The sequence below is a fragment of the Ahaetulla prasina genome, chromosome 1, assembly GCF_028640845.1.
Source record: "Ahaetulla prasina isolate Xishuangbanna chromosome 1, ASM2864084v1, whole genome shotgun sequence".
In the NCBI taxonomy this organism is placed as follows: domain Eukaryota; kingdom Metazoa; phylum Chordata; class Lepidosauria; order Squamata; family Colubridae; genus Ahaetulla; species Ahaetulla prasina.
Genome location: NC_080539.1, coordinates 212,735,254 through 212,750,832, shown reverse-complemented (window position 1 = coordinate 212,750,832; position 15,579 = coordinate 212,735,254). Strand labels below are relative to the sequence as shown.

Genomic DNA, 15,579 nt, shown 5'->3' with positions numbered 1-15,579 from the left:
CAGAAGATACTATGAAACATTGAACTATTAGTTTTTGTTGTCTAATTGTTATAAATTCTGTTTATATATAGCACTACAGATCAAAAAGTGTACAGTCACCATGTGCTTTACTGCTTAACTGTTTAAGTATAACAGGAAACAGAAAAGTTTTCTTAGAACAAAAGGACATAAAGTTTATACTATAGATCCAAACTTGTAAACACTGCCATATACGAGCTGAATACTACTGTAGTTATTTTATAAAATATATATTCCAACATAATATATTCCAACACTAATATTTAAGAATATGATTGAACGTTAGTGTTTTTCATGCTGTTATAAATATTAGATATACCTTTGGCTGGTGGAGCTGGCACTTTTTTGGGAACAGGCACTTCCTCTTCTGGGACAGGTTTGGAAACTTTAGGCACTTTGAAAATAGTATGGTTGTTTTTTTTTAAGTATTATGTACTCAAGTCAATATGAACAAACTTAATAGAAGTTTAAACTACTAATATGGCTATTATGTACTTGACTGACAAAGATTAATGACAAATACTGTCAACATTTATTTGTTTTAAGAGGTTTTAAAGACAAGATGTACACTTAGCACAGCGAGTGGTTGCCTTTATAGGAGGAATCAGATTGGTTTCTGGAATTCATTTGCGATCTTATATATTTTAAAGATAATAAGAATTCTTAAAGATTTTGGTCTCAACATAGACAACAAACAAGATATGACAAAATTTAAATACTGACACTAGTCTAGATCAGTGACAAGCGATGACAACATTTATAACTTTTTAGTACTGTTACAAATTTTACAGTTACCTTTGGCTGGTGGTGGTGCTGGAACTTTTTTGGGAATAGGTACTTCCTCTTCTGGGACAGGTGTGGGAACTTCAGGCACTTTTAAAGATAGTATGGAGGATATTTTTTAAAAAGATTGTCATCTCTTCATGGACAAACACATAAGACATCACAAAACTTTGAACTACCACAATTTATGCCTAACAACAGGGATGACAAGTAATATTAATGCTAATGTTTCTTCATTAGATAAGACATACCTTTAGCTTTTGGAGGTGGTACTTTTTTGGGAACAGGCATTTTTTCTTCTGGGACTGGTTTGGGAACTTCAGGCACTTTGAAAAGAGATGGGTTTTTTTAAAAAATTGAAAGATAGATGGTTTTTCTTTAAGTTATTCGGCTCAATCCAGAAAGATATAAAGTACCAGAAAACTTTGAATTTTAGCAGTATTTGTGTCTAACATTTAAGAATAAGGATGACAAGTAATAGCAATGTAATTTTTTTTTTCATATTGCTATTTTAAATATAATATGTACCTTTGGCTGGTGGAGTTGGCACCTTTTTGGGAACAGGTACTTCCTCTTCCAGGACAGGTTTAGGAACTTCAGGCACTTTTAAGATAATATGGAGGATTTTTTTATAAAGAGGTTGGTCTCAACAAGTGCAAACATATAAGAAATCACAGACTTTGAAGTACCAAAGTTCACGACTAATAACACAGACGACAAGTAACATTAATGTTAATGTTTTGTTTTTCATATTACTGTTTTAATTGGGCATACCTTTAGCTGGTGGAGCTGGAACCTTTTTGGGAACAGGGACTTTCTCTTCCGGTACAGGTTTGGGAACTTCAGAAATTGAAAGACAGATGGATTTTCTTTTAAGATATGAGTTCAACTCACCATCAAAAAACATATAAGATACCACAAAAAATTGAACTACATTATACAGGTAGCCCTTGAGTTACGACCACGATTGAGCCCAAAATTTATGATGCTAAGTGAAACATTTGTGAAGTGAGTTTTGCCCCATTTTATGACTTTTCCAGCCACATTAAGTTAATCCCTGCAGTTGTTAAATTATCAACATGGTTGTTGAATGAAATTGGATTCCGCATTGACTTTGCTGGTCAGAAGATTGCAATAGGGGATCACGTGACCTTGGGACACAGTAATGATCATAAATATGAACCAGTTGCCAAGTGTCTAAATTTTGATCACATTGACCATGGGGGCAGTGCAACATTGTAAGTGTGAAAAATGGCCATGAGTCACTTTTTTTCAGTTCTGTTGTAACTTTGAACAGTCACTAAATGAACTGTTGTAAATTGAGGACTACCTGTACTTAAGACTATAGATGAATATCTATCTTGATGTTCTTTCCCACTGTTATAAATATTAGATATACCTTTGGCTGGTGGAGCTGGCACTTTTTTGGGAACAGGCACTTCCTCTTCTGGGACAGGTTTGGGAACTTCAGGAATTGAAAGATAAATATTTTTACTTAAAGATGTTGAGCTCAGCTCATCATGGACAAACATATAAGATGTCAGAAATCTTTGAACTATGGTAGCCATATTGGTGTCTAATACTTAAGAATAAGAATGACAAGTAATGCCAGTGTTAATGTTTTTGGTATAACTATTTTAAATGTTAGATATATCTTTAACTGCTGGAGGTGGCACTTTCTTGGGAACAGGCCCTTCCTCTTCAAACACTTTAAAAAGAGATGGTTTTCTTGTTTTAAGAATTACTTTGCAACTCATCATGTACAGATGTACAAGAAAACACAAAACTTCGAAACATTGGTGGTATTTTTTTACTTAATTGAGGAACATGAGCAAGAAGTATGGTCCATGATAATTTATTTTCACACAGGTTCAAATTTTAGATGTACCTTTGGCTGGAGGTGGCACCTTTTTGGGAACAGGCACTTTCTCTTCTGGAACAGGTTCAGGAACTTTAAAAAAAAATAGTTGGGAGAGTTTGATTTGAGGCCCCCATAGGAAGATAATGACAATAAGAATTTTCTTAAGAAAGTGAAGTATGAATGGAAAAGCTAGGCATTTGCAGAAATGGTTAACAAAAAGGACTTAGTAATTGAATAATTCAGGGCAACCTCTATCAGGTTAAAATGTTTGCAGATAGAAAGCACATAGCACTTTTTCCTATACGATTTAGAAGTACAGCTAATATAATTCTAGTATACTTGGTAGGAAAGAAACGGTGAAGTTGTCTGCTTAGTCCTTTCATTAGCGTAACAGAAGAATAAATCATGCTGCTGCCATAATAATTCTTTCTCTATATTAGTCAAAGTACCTTTTGCAACAGGTGGTGGTGGTGGCTCCACTTTTTTGGGAACAGGTTCAGGAATCTTCTTTGCTGGTACAACTTTCTTAGGTACTTCTGGCACTTCAAAACATTTTTTGTTCAGATTTAGATTTAAGTCTCATTAACAGATGCAGTGGAAAAAAACACAGTAAGGCACAATTGCTTCTTTTAACGCAGTGTAAGCCAAGAACATGCAAGAAGAGCCATTAGCACCAGCTTTCTGCCAGATTCTACTCAGGATGCTTGGAAAGCTGGTTCTCAAGCTAAATAATAATGGGGAACAAAAGCCTAGTGTGACTTGGCATCTTTATTTGGAAATAAATCCAAAATGTTCCTTAAAACATAACTAGATGCCATGTAAGGCAATCAAACCGGTCAGTCCTAGAGGAGATCAACCCTGACTGCTCTTTAGAAGGCCAGGTCCTGAAGATGAAACTCAAATACTTTGGCCACTTAATGAGAAGGAAGGAGTCACTGGAGAAGAGCCTAATGCTGGGAAAGATTGAGGGCAAAAGAAGAAGGGGACGACAGAGAATGAGGTGGCTGGATGGGGCCACTGAAGCAGTAGGCGTGAGCTTAAATGGACTCCAGAGGATGGTAGAGGACAGGAAAGCCTGGAGGAACCTTGTCCATGGGGTTGCGATGAGTCAGACATGACTTTGCAACTAACAACAACAACAAAGTTGCCATGTATGTACTGCATTAAAAAAAACCTCTCTCAAAATATGCTCATTTTAATTTGCAATTTTCTCTATCATTGGGGGCTTGCATGTCTGTATTCTCCTAAGCCAATGATTTTTAACCTTTTTTCCCTCTAAGGACCCCTTCCTACTTTTAAAAAATATGAAGGATCTGAAAAAAAGGCTTTGTTTCTATGAACTACATTCATCAATATTTACCGTATTAAAAATTAAAACGGATACATTTGCTGCCACTACCATTTCTCACAATTGTTTGATGGGATTTTAAAGTTATGGTACTTTTCAACATAGGCTGGCAAATATTTTGATTTTGGTGACCCCTGAGAGGGTATTGGGGAACCCCAGTGGTCCTAGGATCATACTTTAAAAAACACTATCCTAAATATATACATATTTTAACATATAATTTCTATTAATCTCTCTTTTTAAATGCGTATCTCTTTCATGTTGTTCTGTATTATAAAAATATTTTCATGCTGGTGTTTTAAATATAAATTTCTGAGATTAAATTGAGGTCTGCAGCTTTTGCCAACATATTTAGAAATCCATTCCATTGAACTCAATGGGATTTATGACTAAGTAAAGATGCATAACATCAGGTCAAAAAAAATTATTTGGAATGTACAATGAAAAATACTGTTGTGTTTCCAACAGAAGAGAGTATATGTAGTAAAATAAAATAAAATAAAATAAAGACTGGTATTTATTCCGGTGGTATTCAAAAAGCTTTTGATAAGGTGAATGAGGTTGATCTACATTTTGTTGGCATGTCTTCTTCAAGAAGTGTTTTTTCTTAAATTTTAAGAAATAATTTGTAAATGAATTACAATCAACACAAAGACCATAAAAACGACATATGTAAAGAACATGCAACAATAATATCCAAGATAAACAAGCCCTTCTTTACAAAACAAGTTGCTATACCTTTAGGTGGTAGAGGCACCTCAGCTTCAATTTCTTCTTCTTCATAGATCTCAGGCACTTTAAAGATATTAAGAAATTTGGTGTTTGAAACATATCACAAAGAAAAAGAACAGAAGGAGGTAGAAGAGCAAAAGGCAAACCCTACTACAGGTTAGAGAATTATAATTAAAAATCCACTTGTTCTTCCTGGATATTGTAATTCACATTGAAAGTCATATTTGACCCATATTTGCAAGTTCCATGAGGGAAAAGCAGTTGAATGTATAATTTAAAAGCGCTCTTTTATGTACCTTTAGGTGAAGGCAGTTCTCTACCTTTTCCCGCACAGATGGCACAGATTAATTGGCAAATAAATTTTATTCAAAGCAGAATAAAAGGAGAGCAAAGCAAAGTGGAAAAGTGAAAGAATCAAAACCGGAATGGTAGAACTGCAGCAGCTGAACCCAAGAGGTTTAGGGATTTACAAAACGAGACTGACAGAAATTATCAGCTGTTGTTGTAAACTGCTTGTTTTGGCTTGAATGCCATTTGCTTAATATAGACCAAGTGAATAACTATAGAACCATCTGGCTCACGAGATGATGTACCTTTAGCAGGAGGTGCTTCTACTCGTTTAGGGACAGGAACGTGCACTTCCTCTTCAGGTACCGGTTTCTTGGGCACTTTGATTGAAACAATACAGAAATACTTTTGAGCATGGGGTTCCATTTTGGCACAAAGCAGAGAAGAATAGCCTCAAACACACCAAAAAACAGAAATAAAGACCACTTGAAAAGACCAGGAAGACGCTTTCTCGACACATTGTGTTTAAAAGCATACACACAAACACAAACACACAAAAGGACACAAGGATTGTTACATGAATTTGTACATGTTAAGTCCCAAAGTGATGTACCTTTAGCTGGTGGAGCTTCTTTCCTTTTGGGCACAGGAATCTTTTCCTCAGGGACAGGTTTCTTAGGCACTTCAGGCACTTTAGAGATAAGGTTTGAGGTGATTGAGGACCAATAAGTTATGGCACATTAAACCACACAAACAAGGTCAGTTTGGTCTAGTGAGTAAGGTACTGGTCTAGAAACCGGGAGACTTGGGAGTTCTAGTCCCTCCTTAGGCATGAAAACCAGCTGGATGACTTTGGGCCGGTCCCTCTCTCTCTCTCAGCTTAACCCACCTCACAGGTTTGTTGTTTTGGGGAAAATAGAAGAAGGAAAGTAGTATTAGGTATATTTGCCACCTCGAGTTATTTATCAAAATAAAAGTAGTCCTTGACTTACAACAGTTCATTTAGCGACTGTTCAAAGTTACAACATCACTGAAAAAAGTGACTTATGACCCTTTTCACAGTTATGAACTTTCTGGCATCCCCATGATCATGTGATCAAAATTCAGATGCTTGGCAACTTGTTCATACTTATGACCATTGATGTGGCCCGAGGTCATGTGATCACCTTTTGCAACCTTCTCACAAGCAAAGTCAATGGCGAAGCCAGATTCACTTAACAACCAGGTTACTAACTTATCAACTGAAGTGATTCATCTAACAACTGTGGCAAGAAAAGTTGTAAAATGGGGCTAAGCTCACTTAACAGATGTCTCACATAACCATAGAAATTTTAGGCTCAATTGTGGTCATAAGTTGAGGACTGCCGGTAATAAAGGTGGAAGATAAATACATAAATAAAAAATAAATAAAAAGGACACAACTACGTTGGACATTACTACACAAAAAAACAGATCTACAATAATTCTCCATCCACTTAGCCAGTGTCTTTACAGCTCTTAAAAACTTATGAAAAGGAAAACAAAGATGAGGAAAATATGACATACCTTTGGCTGGAGGAGCTTCCTTTTTCTTAGGAACAGGCACAGGTTTCTTTTTCTCAGGCACGGGTTTCTTGGGAACTTCGGGCACTTTAAAGATAAAATTATATTTAAAAGTTTTGACTCAGAGGAAGATGTGGCCATCCACAGTGGGGTCCAAAAGTCAAGATGTTAACTATAGCTGTACAATCAAAGCTTGACTCCTTTTTATGTGTCGCAGATACTGTGCATTTAAAAAGGAGGGAGGGGCTGGGCTTCGATCACATTGTAGCGATTATTATCTTGACTTTTTTGGTTTCTTTCTGTAATGCCCCTGGTAACATAGTGCAAACACTGGTGAAGCCATACATTAGCTCAGAGAAGTTCCTTATATCTTCTTTGATATAGTATCTTGTTACACTTCATGCCACATTGTTCAGCAGAGTCCCCACTCTTCTGAAGAGTTTTTGGGGGACTGAATGTTTCCATACATAATGTTTACTAACTGGCATCTAAATGATTCCGAACAGCAGAATACACACGAGTAAATTCTCCCTTTCTATCATTCTCCTTGGAATCTATCATCTTCGTTTACTTCTAAATTGCTTTCCTCCCCCCATCAAAGTGATGGATTCAAAGCCCTTTCCGCTACTTTCTAGGGTATATACAGGGCCCCAAAATATTCTTTGAAATAAATAAGATAACCAGGCCTTGTAGAATGCTATCTTTCCAGTAAACAAAAAATCACTTCAAAATACATTTAAAATTACACTCAAATGAAGCATGATGCTTGGACAGGGTCAAAAATGTCTTCAGGCTTTATGTTAAGGATCTGACTAACACCCTCTATTTTGGGAGATTCACTGAATTCACTGGGTAAAGGTTTTCCTGTCAAGTCATGTTCAATGCGCACGGTGCTCATCTCCATTTCTTGGGCAGATAAATATAAAATTGCCCTAATATATTTCAAGACTTTTAGACAGTGCAGGCTTGTTTAGTAGGCTTTGTTTCCAACTAGAAGTTTGGATATAAGTAGAATAATTTTGGATTATATAGTTTTGGATTTATAGTTTAAATAGGTTAAATATTTTTGGAATATTCCCTAGTTAAAACTATCCTATTTGCAGTTTATAATCTGAAAGCCACACATGAATTTCAAATTTCAGTTAGGAAGATGAAATAATGACAAATCTGAATAAATAAAAAAATCTGAGACGAGCAAATTCATAAAATATACATTGCCATTGTTTTTAAAAGCTGATTTTTACCTTTATGTGGAGGAGGTAGAGGAATTTCTTCCTCTTCTTCATACTCCGGAACCTCTTCATAATGAGGGACCACTACTACCTCTTCTTCCTCATGAGTTACTACCTCTTCGTATCGTGGGACTTCCTCCTCATATCGCGAGACTTCTTCCTTGTATCGCAAGACTTCCTCCTCATATCTTTCCTCTTCTTCATATTGTGGGACTTCTTCCTCTTCATATTGGGGAACTTCTTCCTCTTCTTCATACTCAGGAGCCTCTTCTTCATATTGAGGAGCTTTCACATGGACCACTTCTTTTTTAATAACAGTCTTACGAACCTCAGGAACTTTAAAAAATATGAATTTTTGAGAGTTTTAGTTATACACACAATCAACAATGTAAGCATTCATCAAAAGAACACTCAAATAATCATAAGTACTAGAACAACATAATAATACACAACAGACCAAGGACATATATTTATATCTTAAATATACCTTTAGCAGGAGGTTTCTTCATTTTTGCAGTAATTGATATAGGCATTTTTTCTTTTCTGATAGCTCTCTCAGGTTCTTCAGGAACTTTAAAGATATAGTACATTAACATATAAATGAGCTGAAAAAGCTTTAAGAACAGCAAGACACCAACATATATTTCTGTTGCCAGACAAACTATACACATATTTGATTAAAGAAGATATTTGACTTTACTGTAGTTGCATCTCTTTTATTTACATTATTTCTTGAACAGTGCTTGTTCCTGGATTAAAAGGAGATGTGAAATTTTTTAATGTTTGATATGTTAATGCATCTTTTTAAAAAAAGTATGCATTTTTCAAATTTCATCATCAAGAATTTTTGTCAGTAACAGCCAAAGTCTTGTATATATTTTTCCACTTCTGATTTGCCACTGTATTGTCGATGAATAGTACTGAAGATAAGTCAAAGATTTGTTTTGATAATAGGTAGAGACAGTTTTCTCTACACAATTTTTCCAGAGAGTATCCAAGATTAATAAAAAATAAAAAAACTTTTCAGCCCATTCAGAAGACATTTTATCATCTATCTATCTATCTATCTATCTATCTATCTATCTATCTATCTATCTATCTATCTATCTATCTATCCTTTATTATTTCTAAACCGTCCACCTTGCCAAAGCAACTACCGCCTACATGTTAAATCTGTGCTGAAACTGCTGAATTTCTGTTGGCCTTTTCTATAAGCTTCCTAAATGCTGCTTCCATAATATTTTTCCTATTTCAAGCCATTTTACTTAGACGGAGCTTTTAGTATAGGAAATAGAACAACTCAAGCAGTTATCCAAGTAAAAAAATGGAAAAGAAAAAAAGCCATTTTTTTTTAATGCTGTGCAAAATTTATCTTCTTAGATTGTTAACCTCTTATGTTGTATTCAAAGAAAAAAAATAAAGCTATCAAATACGATTATTTATTCTTTAGGCCATTAAATCTTCCTTGCTATTAAGAACCAGAACCCTTGGTGATTCATTTTATTAAGGTATTTATGTATTAATTTTTTATTAAAATGTTATATGGTAAATTTCATACCACAATTATATATCAGTAAGATTTCTATTGGAGATAGCAACAGACTGGGAGGCTTCGTTCTCTCAGAGAGATAATATTTTTATAAATAAATGATAAATATTTATTTTCTTATCATATATTAAATGGCGGTGACAAATTATCATTCAGTTACTAAGTTTCTGGCCCCGATGCTTTTCCTCACTGATATCATACCTGCATATGAAACTTCCTCCTCTGTATGAAGAGAAACAGAGACTTCCTCTGCATAACCCCAGCGCTCTTCCAAGGCTGTTATTAAAGATATAGTATTTCACTTTAGAATACCACACGAGAAGTATCATTTAAAGCAATAAGAATTCCAGGGAGACGGTTGGAACTATTTGAGACTTCCTTTTAGAAATTAAATAGAAAGAAAGAAAAATAGGCCTTGCCCATTCTCTTCAGAATTTTAGAAGAAAGCTATTTTTTTGACTTAAGAATTCATAAGAAATGTCTTCTTATATATATGAATTTTTTGTTTTGTATGACGATCATATACCTTTTTCTGGTGGAGCTACTTTTCTTTTGGGGATAACCATAGATATTTTTTCTTCCGATACAAGATGCTTTGGAACTTCTGGCACTTCTGGCAGTTGAAAGAAAGTAATAAGAAAACCATGCCATGAATTTATGCTCTTCTCTATAAATTGTTGATGCTAGTAATGATACAAATGGGATGATGGACAAACTGTCCAGACAATGACCAAATTGCTAAACAAGACAATTGACAATTCTTCTGAAAATTTCATCAGCCCAACAACATAGCATTTAACAGATTTACACTGAACAGATACTAAAAACTCCATATTACAACTATATCACTTACAGAACAGAGAACATTGATTTGGTTTTAAAATTATCTTAAGATGAAGCTGGTTTTTTTTTACAATACTGATTTTGTAGTAGAAATATTATTTATTAATCATAATAAAGCATACCAAAATGAAAAACCTATATCAATAGCAAATAATTGCAAGATGTTGATCCAGACAATACTTTTCAACAAAGCCAAGAACATAAGAGATACAAACAAAGCTAATGACACTTAAGAAGACCGCTAAAAGACTTTATTATTTCTGTAATAACAAAAAGGAAATCCAAAATGCAACAAAGAGTTCAGTAGTCTTCTACAATTTAGTGTCCTACAGGAGTGTTGATTTCAACTTTTATTGGCTGCTAGGAATTATGGAAGTGGAAGCCAATATATCTGGAAACAATGTTCCCACCTTAGTTATCAAATCCATTCATTCTGTTGATTAGCACTAGCTGACATCTAATAATAACAACTGCTAAGGTTAATTTGTACTATCAGCCTAAATGTTAGCTAATCAGTTGCCTTATGTCAAGTCATATGACTTCTGTAATGTTAAAACCTTAATATAGAGGCCTTTTGTGGGAAATATCTAGTCTTATAATTTATTTTTATTTCATTTGAATGACAAAATAGATCTACAAATAAATGGCTATTTACTCTTGGATCAACTGCTTTGAAATGTAGTATCTATAATGTATAGTTTCTCCTTACAAATTAACAAATTTGATTAGTATACTTATTAAAACTATAGTCATAAAAAGTAAAACAGATATATAATACAAAGTCGGGAACTGAAATTTATTTATATACAAATTAATTTAATATTCTTTGTTTGTTAAGAGCAAACCATTTTTGCAAATGCTAGGCAAGTTGTGATGTATTTTTCTTGAAAGCAGCTAGCTCCCAACTTCTGTAATTACCTGACTGATATAAAAAAACTTTCTACAGAATCAAACAAGTATTATACCTTTAGGTGGTGGTGGCACTATCTCTTTCTTAGGTTTTGGAACACGGACTTCCTCTTCTGGGACAACTTTCTTTGGCACAACTGGCATTTAAAATATATTTTTTTTAGTTGATTTGAATTATTTATATGTGATAAGACTCAGTCAAAGTTACAAAAATACACTATTATTAATTACAAACATGATTAAAAATATGAAGATAACCAAGACTGAACATCAAATAGGAAACCAGGTCTATTCAACTTAATTAGAGGAACAATACTACCTACATAGGCAAGCTTACTAAGATAGTTTGCTTCCCTACTTTCTTTGTATTAAAAAATCCTCCTTCTATTAGTTATATCACAAAGTGCTTTTGAAAGCTCCCTAAGTTTTAAAAGTGGTTTGTTGTTTTTTTCTCCTAGAGGTGGTTGTTTGAGAAATGAAACCCATAGGTTCTTTGCGCTTTATTTATTCATTTCTCCTCAGCAATTTATCAACCTTGTATTGACATCTTTCAGCTGCCATTCAAAATTAAGATATAGATACGTGCTATAGAATTTAGAACTTGATGTACCTTTCTTTGATGGAACTTCTTCCTTTTTAGAGACAGATATTTTTTCTTCAGTAATCACTTTTTTCTTGCGGATTTCTGTCACTTTAAAAAATAATGAAGGTAGGTCAATTGCATATATTTCAAGTATACATAAATATTTTAAAGTGAGATAGTCGCCTTTAGTAATCAATATTAATTTTTAAAATTTACAAAAGGAATTAGACAAGCAGTGAAGCTGAGGGTTTGTCAACAATACAGGGAGAAGACTAAAGAAGGACCAAAATAGGGTGACAATCAAGTTGCTATTCATAAAACAAATAAAACAAGCTATAGACAAAACACATCTCTGAGAATTCCTTGCTTATTTGGTTTATTTACCTTTGGCTGGTGGAGGTTCTTTAACTTTAGGTGGAACTTTCTCTTCAGGAGGAACTTTCTTGGGCACTTAAAAAAAACATTTTACAATGTTGAAGTGATTTCAACACAATATATTTTTAAGTTCAATATATTCTAAGAACTAAGGACACACACATTTCATTGAAGACATGTCAGGTTAGATTACTTAGGAACACGTAGTTTTCATAATTCATGAAAAAGAAATTAGTGTTAAGTTTTAAAATCTTTCTTTCTCTTCCCACCTTTTCTTCCCACGATACATGTTAGATTTGCTGAATAAAAATCTCATTTGGCTGATTAAAAAGAAGCAGTAAATATTTATACCTCTTGCTGGAGGGGCTTCCACTTTCTTGGGAGGAGCAACTGGTTCTTTCTTTGCTGGTTCAGGTCTCTTCCGGACCTCTGGCACTTTAGAAAAAATATTTAGATATAAGCAATACTTTCTAAATACTTCCAACTGCCTCTTTAAATTATATGGAAAAGAAGGGAGGAAATCCTTGACACAAAATGTAAATCAAGGGTTCAGATTAATTCATTGATACATGAATGTACTAAACCATACTATTCCATGGCAGCAGCAAAAAAAAATAAGTCAGGTATTATATGAAATTAATACAAGACACTGGACAGGTTCCAGTTACCACCATCAGCCTAAGAAGTAGGTCCTTCTGTTCAAGGCCAGCTTCTTATCCAGTAGAGCAGTTCCACTGTTGGTACAGACTCTTAACACCCCTGCATATACCCACTTCTGCTAAACCTGTTCAGGAACTCTTCCAACAGCACTGACATACTATCAGGGGAAAGGGAGGAAATATTGTTTCATCCTGATGTGCCAGTTGAGTGAAACTCTGCTTAGTCTACAAGTAGGAGGAAATGCTGGTTCTAAGTCAAAATTGCCAAAGATATTCTACTTCTAAAATTTGAAAGTAAGTAGTTGCTACTCAAAAAAGAATCACCTTGCTAAAAGAACTATACTTTAACAAAGAACAGAGAGAGAGAGAGAGAGAGAGAAAGAAAGAAACATGTCAATTAAGCTACCTTTATATGTTAAGAAGTTAATGAGATACCTTTAACCGGTGGCACTTCTTCGGGAACAGTAATATGCACTTCCTCCTCAGCATAGTAGGCCTCTTCTGTCAATGTAAAAGTATTGCTTAGAATGTACAGTTAAATAGTTGGAATAAGAAAATTTACAATTAGCAAAAGGGAAAATGAATAAATTACAAATCTGCTTCATTCACTGGATTGTATGCTATGTTTTTTCATGCCTGCAAATGTATTCTCCAGTAGGACATAATGCATTGACAATGCAAAGAAATAAATGCCACATATATTTACATCTTGCAGAATTAAGAATCCATTATTTATGAGTCATGTGCATTTATGTATACTGTATGAGGAAGTGTTCACACATTGGACCAGTTCAGACTCTGACATGTTAAATAAGTGTCTATATCTTAGTCGTCTTTGGCTAACCAAGATGTCCGAAAGGTGTCTCAGAATGTCTTATATTGCACATACATGCATTTATGGGTTAATTCTTTATGAAGTCCTTTACTTATAAGATTCACTAACCTAAAACATCAGCGATAATAATAATAACAACAACAACAACAACAACAACAACAACAACAACGCTGTATTATATTTAAGATATCTTGCCTCTTTGAAATAAGTGAATGTAGTGAAAGAGTAAGAAATACACCCTTGTTGTTATGGTTGGGTCAAAAAGGGTATGAACACGGAGCATAAATAAGAAATGGTGAGACCTCAGAGTTGAAGAAACCACCTGAATGTACGTTATACCCTCAAGATAAGAACATAAATAGCCAGGAGACATGCCAAAGGAGGGCAAATGGAACGGAGTAACTGAAGTCTCCTTCAGTTGTATTTGATGAACTGTATTTGCAAAGATTTCCCTGTTCTTTGTCTTATGTTACTAAAAGGAAGACATTTATGTATAATACTATATTTCCATATTACATTTATTTAAGAATAATAAAAGCCCTTTCAGATGAAATATTGCTATGAATAAGCATACAAGTGGTGCAGGCGCTATTACCATCTCCTGATATCTGTATGTATAGCAAAACAGAATGACTACGTAAAGGAAGGAAGTCTTATTATTTAGAGATGTACTGTAGGCCAGCGGTCAGCGTGGACCACTGGTGGTCTGTGAGAAAATTTTGGTGGTCCGCAGAAAAATTGTTTGCGTTTTTTATCTTGCACTAAATCAGGGATCCTCAAACTACGATCCCTGGGCTGGATAGGTGCAATGAATGTTTGTGTTGCTGCAGAGAGTCTCCCCTTTTGGGGTCTTTTTGTGTGGGTTGGAGGGGGGCAGAAATTCTGACTCGGGGTCTGCTTCAGCCTCCTGGGGTGGGGCTTTGGGCAAAGGCTGGAGGAAAGTGCCACTGGTGACGAAGATTCGGAGGGCCTTGTTCCAGTTGGACTGCCTCATGGCCTGGAACTGGCTAACCATCTCAGCCCACTAAGCCTCCAAGTGCCGGTACCTGGCCTTTCACTCCCATAGGTCTTCCCTCTGCTTGGAAAGCCTATGCTCCTAGTCCTCAGTGAGGTGTTTCTGCTGAACCTTCTTCTTGGCCAGATCCAATTTGAACTGAGCCAGCTGTTTTGCCAGTTCTTTCTCATGGTGGCTGCTTAGCTCCAACAACTGCTTCCTGCTGGGGCCCTAAAGAGCCTGGGCGGGGAGGCGAGGAGGGGCTGGGAAAGGAGGGGTGAGTAGAGGTTGGCGAGGCACTCTTCAATGTGAGTGACATTGAGTTGGCCATGCCCACCCAGTCACATGACCATCTAGCCACGTCCACCCAGCTGCTCATTAGGCAGATCATATTAGTGGTCCGCAGGATTTAAAATTATGGATTTAGTGGTCCCTGAGGTCCAAAAGGTTGGTGATCCCTATTGTAGGCAATATACACATTTGGAATCAGACGTGCATGTAGAATTTGAAGCATCAAGACTGCTCTACAAATGCATTGCTTTACATATGTATGTATTCGGATGTGGAAGATTCAAGACAACAATGTCTTTTAAACTGATTTTAAGAATGGTTTAGAAACTGATGTGCTCCTTACATCAGAAATCCATCCAGATCAAAATAAGGAAGAAGATGCAGATATTCTTAAACGCATTGTTTTAAAGTTCTCTTTCTAATCAAACTATTCACTTGAGTGACACAAACATTAGTGGATTTGATTAATTTGATTAATGGATGGATTTAATTTCAAGATGGCATAAATGTTGCAATAGCAGTTACGCTTCTGCTGGAAATAGAACAATTATTTTGCTTTTTGAATAGTAGAATACCTGTTATTTCTGAAATTTCCTCCTCTTCCTCGTAAGAGACTTCTTCTTCTTCCACTTCTTCTTCCTTTACTTCTTCCTCTACTTCTTCCTCTACTTCTTCTTCCCATTTCTCAACTGTGAAGATTTAAAAGATGAGTTGAATATTATTATGAAATAGGATAC

The 15,579-nt window shown here is 35.2% G+C and overlaps 1 protein-coding gene across 1 annotated transcript in view; it reads right to left on the bottom strand.

Moving 5' to 3' along the window:
* Nucleotides 1–15,579, bottom strand: part of TTN (titin) — a 334,386-nt gene that overhangs the window by 176,024 nt on the left and 142,783 nt on the right. Inside the window, exons 126-147 of the mRNA XM_058189537.1 lie at nucleotides 15,418–15,531; nucleotides 13,158–13,223; nucleotides 12,415–12,498; nucleotides 12,073–12,138; nucleotides 11,716–11,796; nucleotides 11,162–11,242; nucleotides 9,880–9,966; nucleotides 9,555–9,629; nucleotides 8,292–8,375; nucleotides 7,817–8,140; nucleotides 6,576–6,659; nucleotides 5,644–5,721; nucleotides 5,336–5,410; nucleotides 4,749–4,805; nucleotides 3,112–3,204; nucleotides 2,690–2,752; nucleotides 2,201–2,266; nucleotides 1,576–1,641; nucleotides 1,330–1,404; nucleotides 1,053–1,127; nucleotides 814–891; nucleotides 338–412 (exon numbers count right to left, since the gene is read on the bottom strand). Of these exons, the coding sequence (XP_058045520.1) occupies nucleotides 338–412; nucleotides 814–891; nucleotides 1,053–1,127; nucleotides 1,330–1,404; nucleotides 1,576–1,641; nucleotides 2,201–2,266; nucleotides 2,690–2,752; nucleotides 3,112–3,204; nucleotides 4,749–4,805; nucleotides 5,336–5,410; nucleotides 5,644–5,721; nucleotides 6,576–6,659; nucleotides 7,817–8,140; nucleotides 8,292–8,375; nucleotides 9,555–9,629; nucleotides 9,880–9,966; nucleotides 11,162–11,242; nucleotides 11,716–11,796; nucleotides 12,073–12,138; nucleotides 12,415–12,498; nucleotides 13,158–13,223; nucleotides 15,418–15,531 (1,947 nt within the window). The remainder of the gene's footprint in view (nucleotides 1–337; nucleotides 413–813; nucleotides 892–1,052; nucleotides 1,128–1,329; nucleotides 1,405–1,575; nucleotides 1,642–2,200; nucleotides 2,267–2,689; nucleotides 2,753–3,111; nucleotides 3,205–4,748; nucleotides 4,806–5,335; nucleotides 5,411–5,643; nucleotides 5,722–6,575; nucleotides 6,660–7,816; nucleotides 8,141–8,291; nucleotides 8,376–9,554; nucleotides 9,630–9,879; nucleotides 9,967–11,161; nucleotides 11,243–11,715; nucleotides 11,797–12,072; nucleotides 12,139–12,414; nucleotides 12,499–13,157; nucleotides 13,224–15,417; nucleotides 15,532–15,579) is intronic.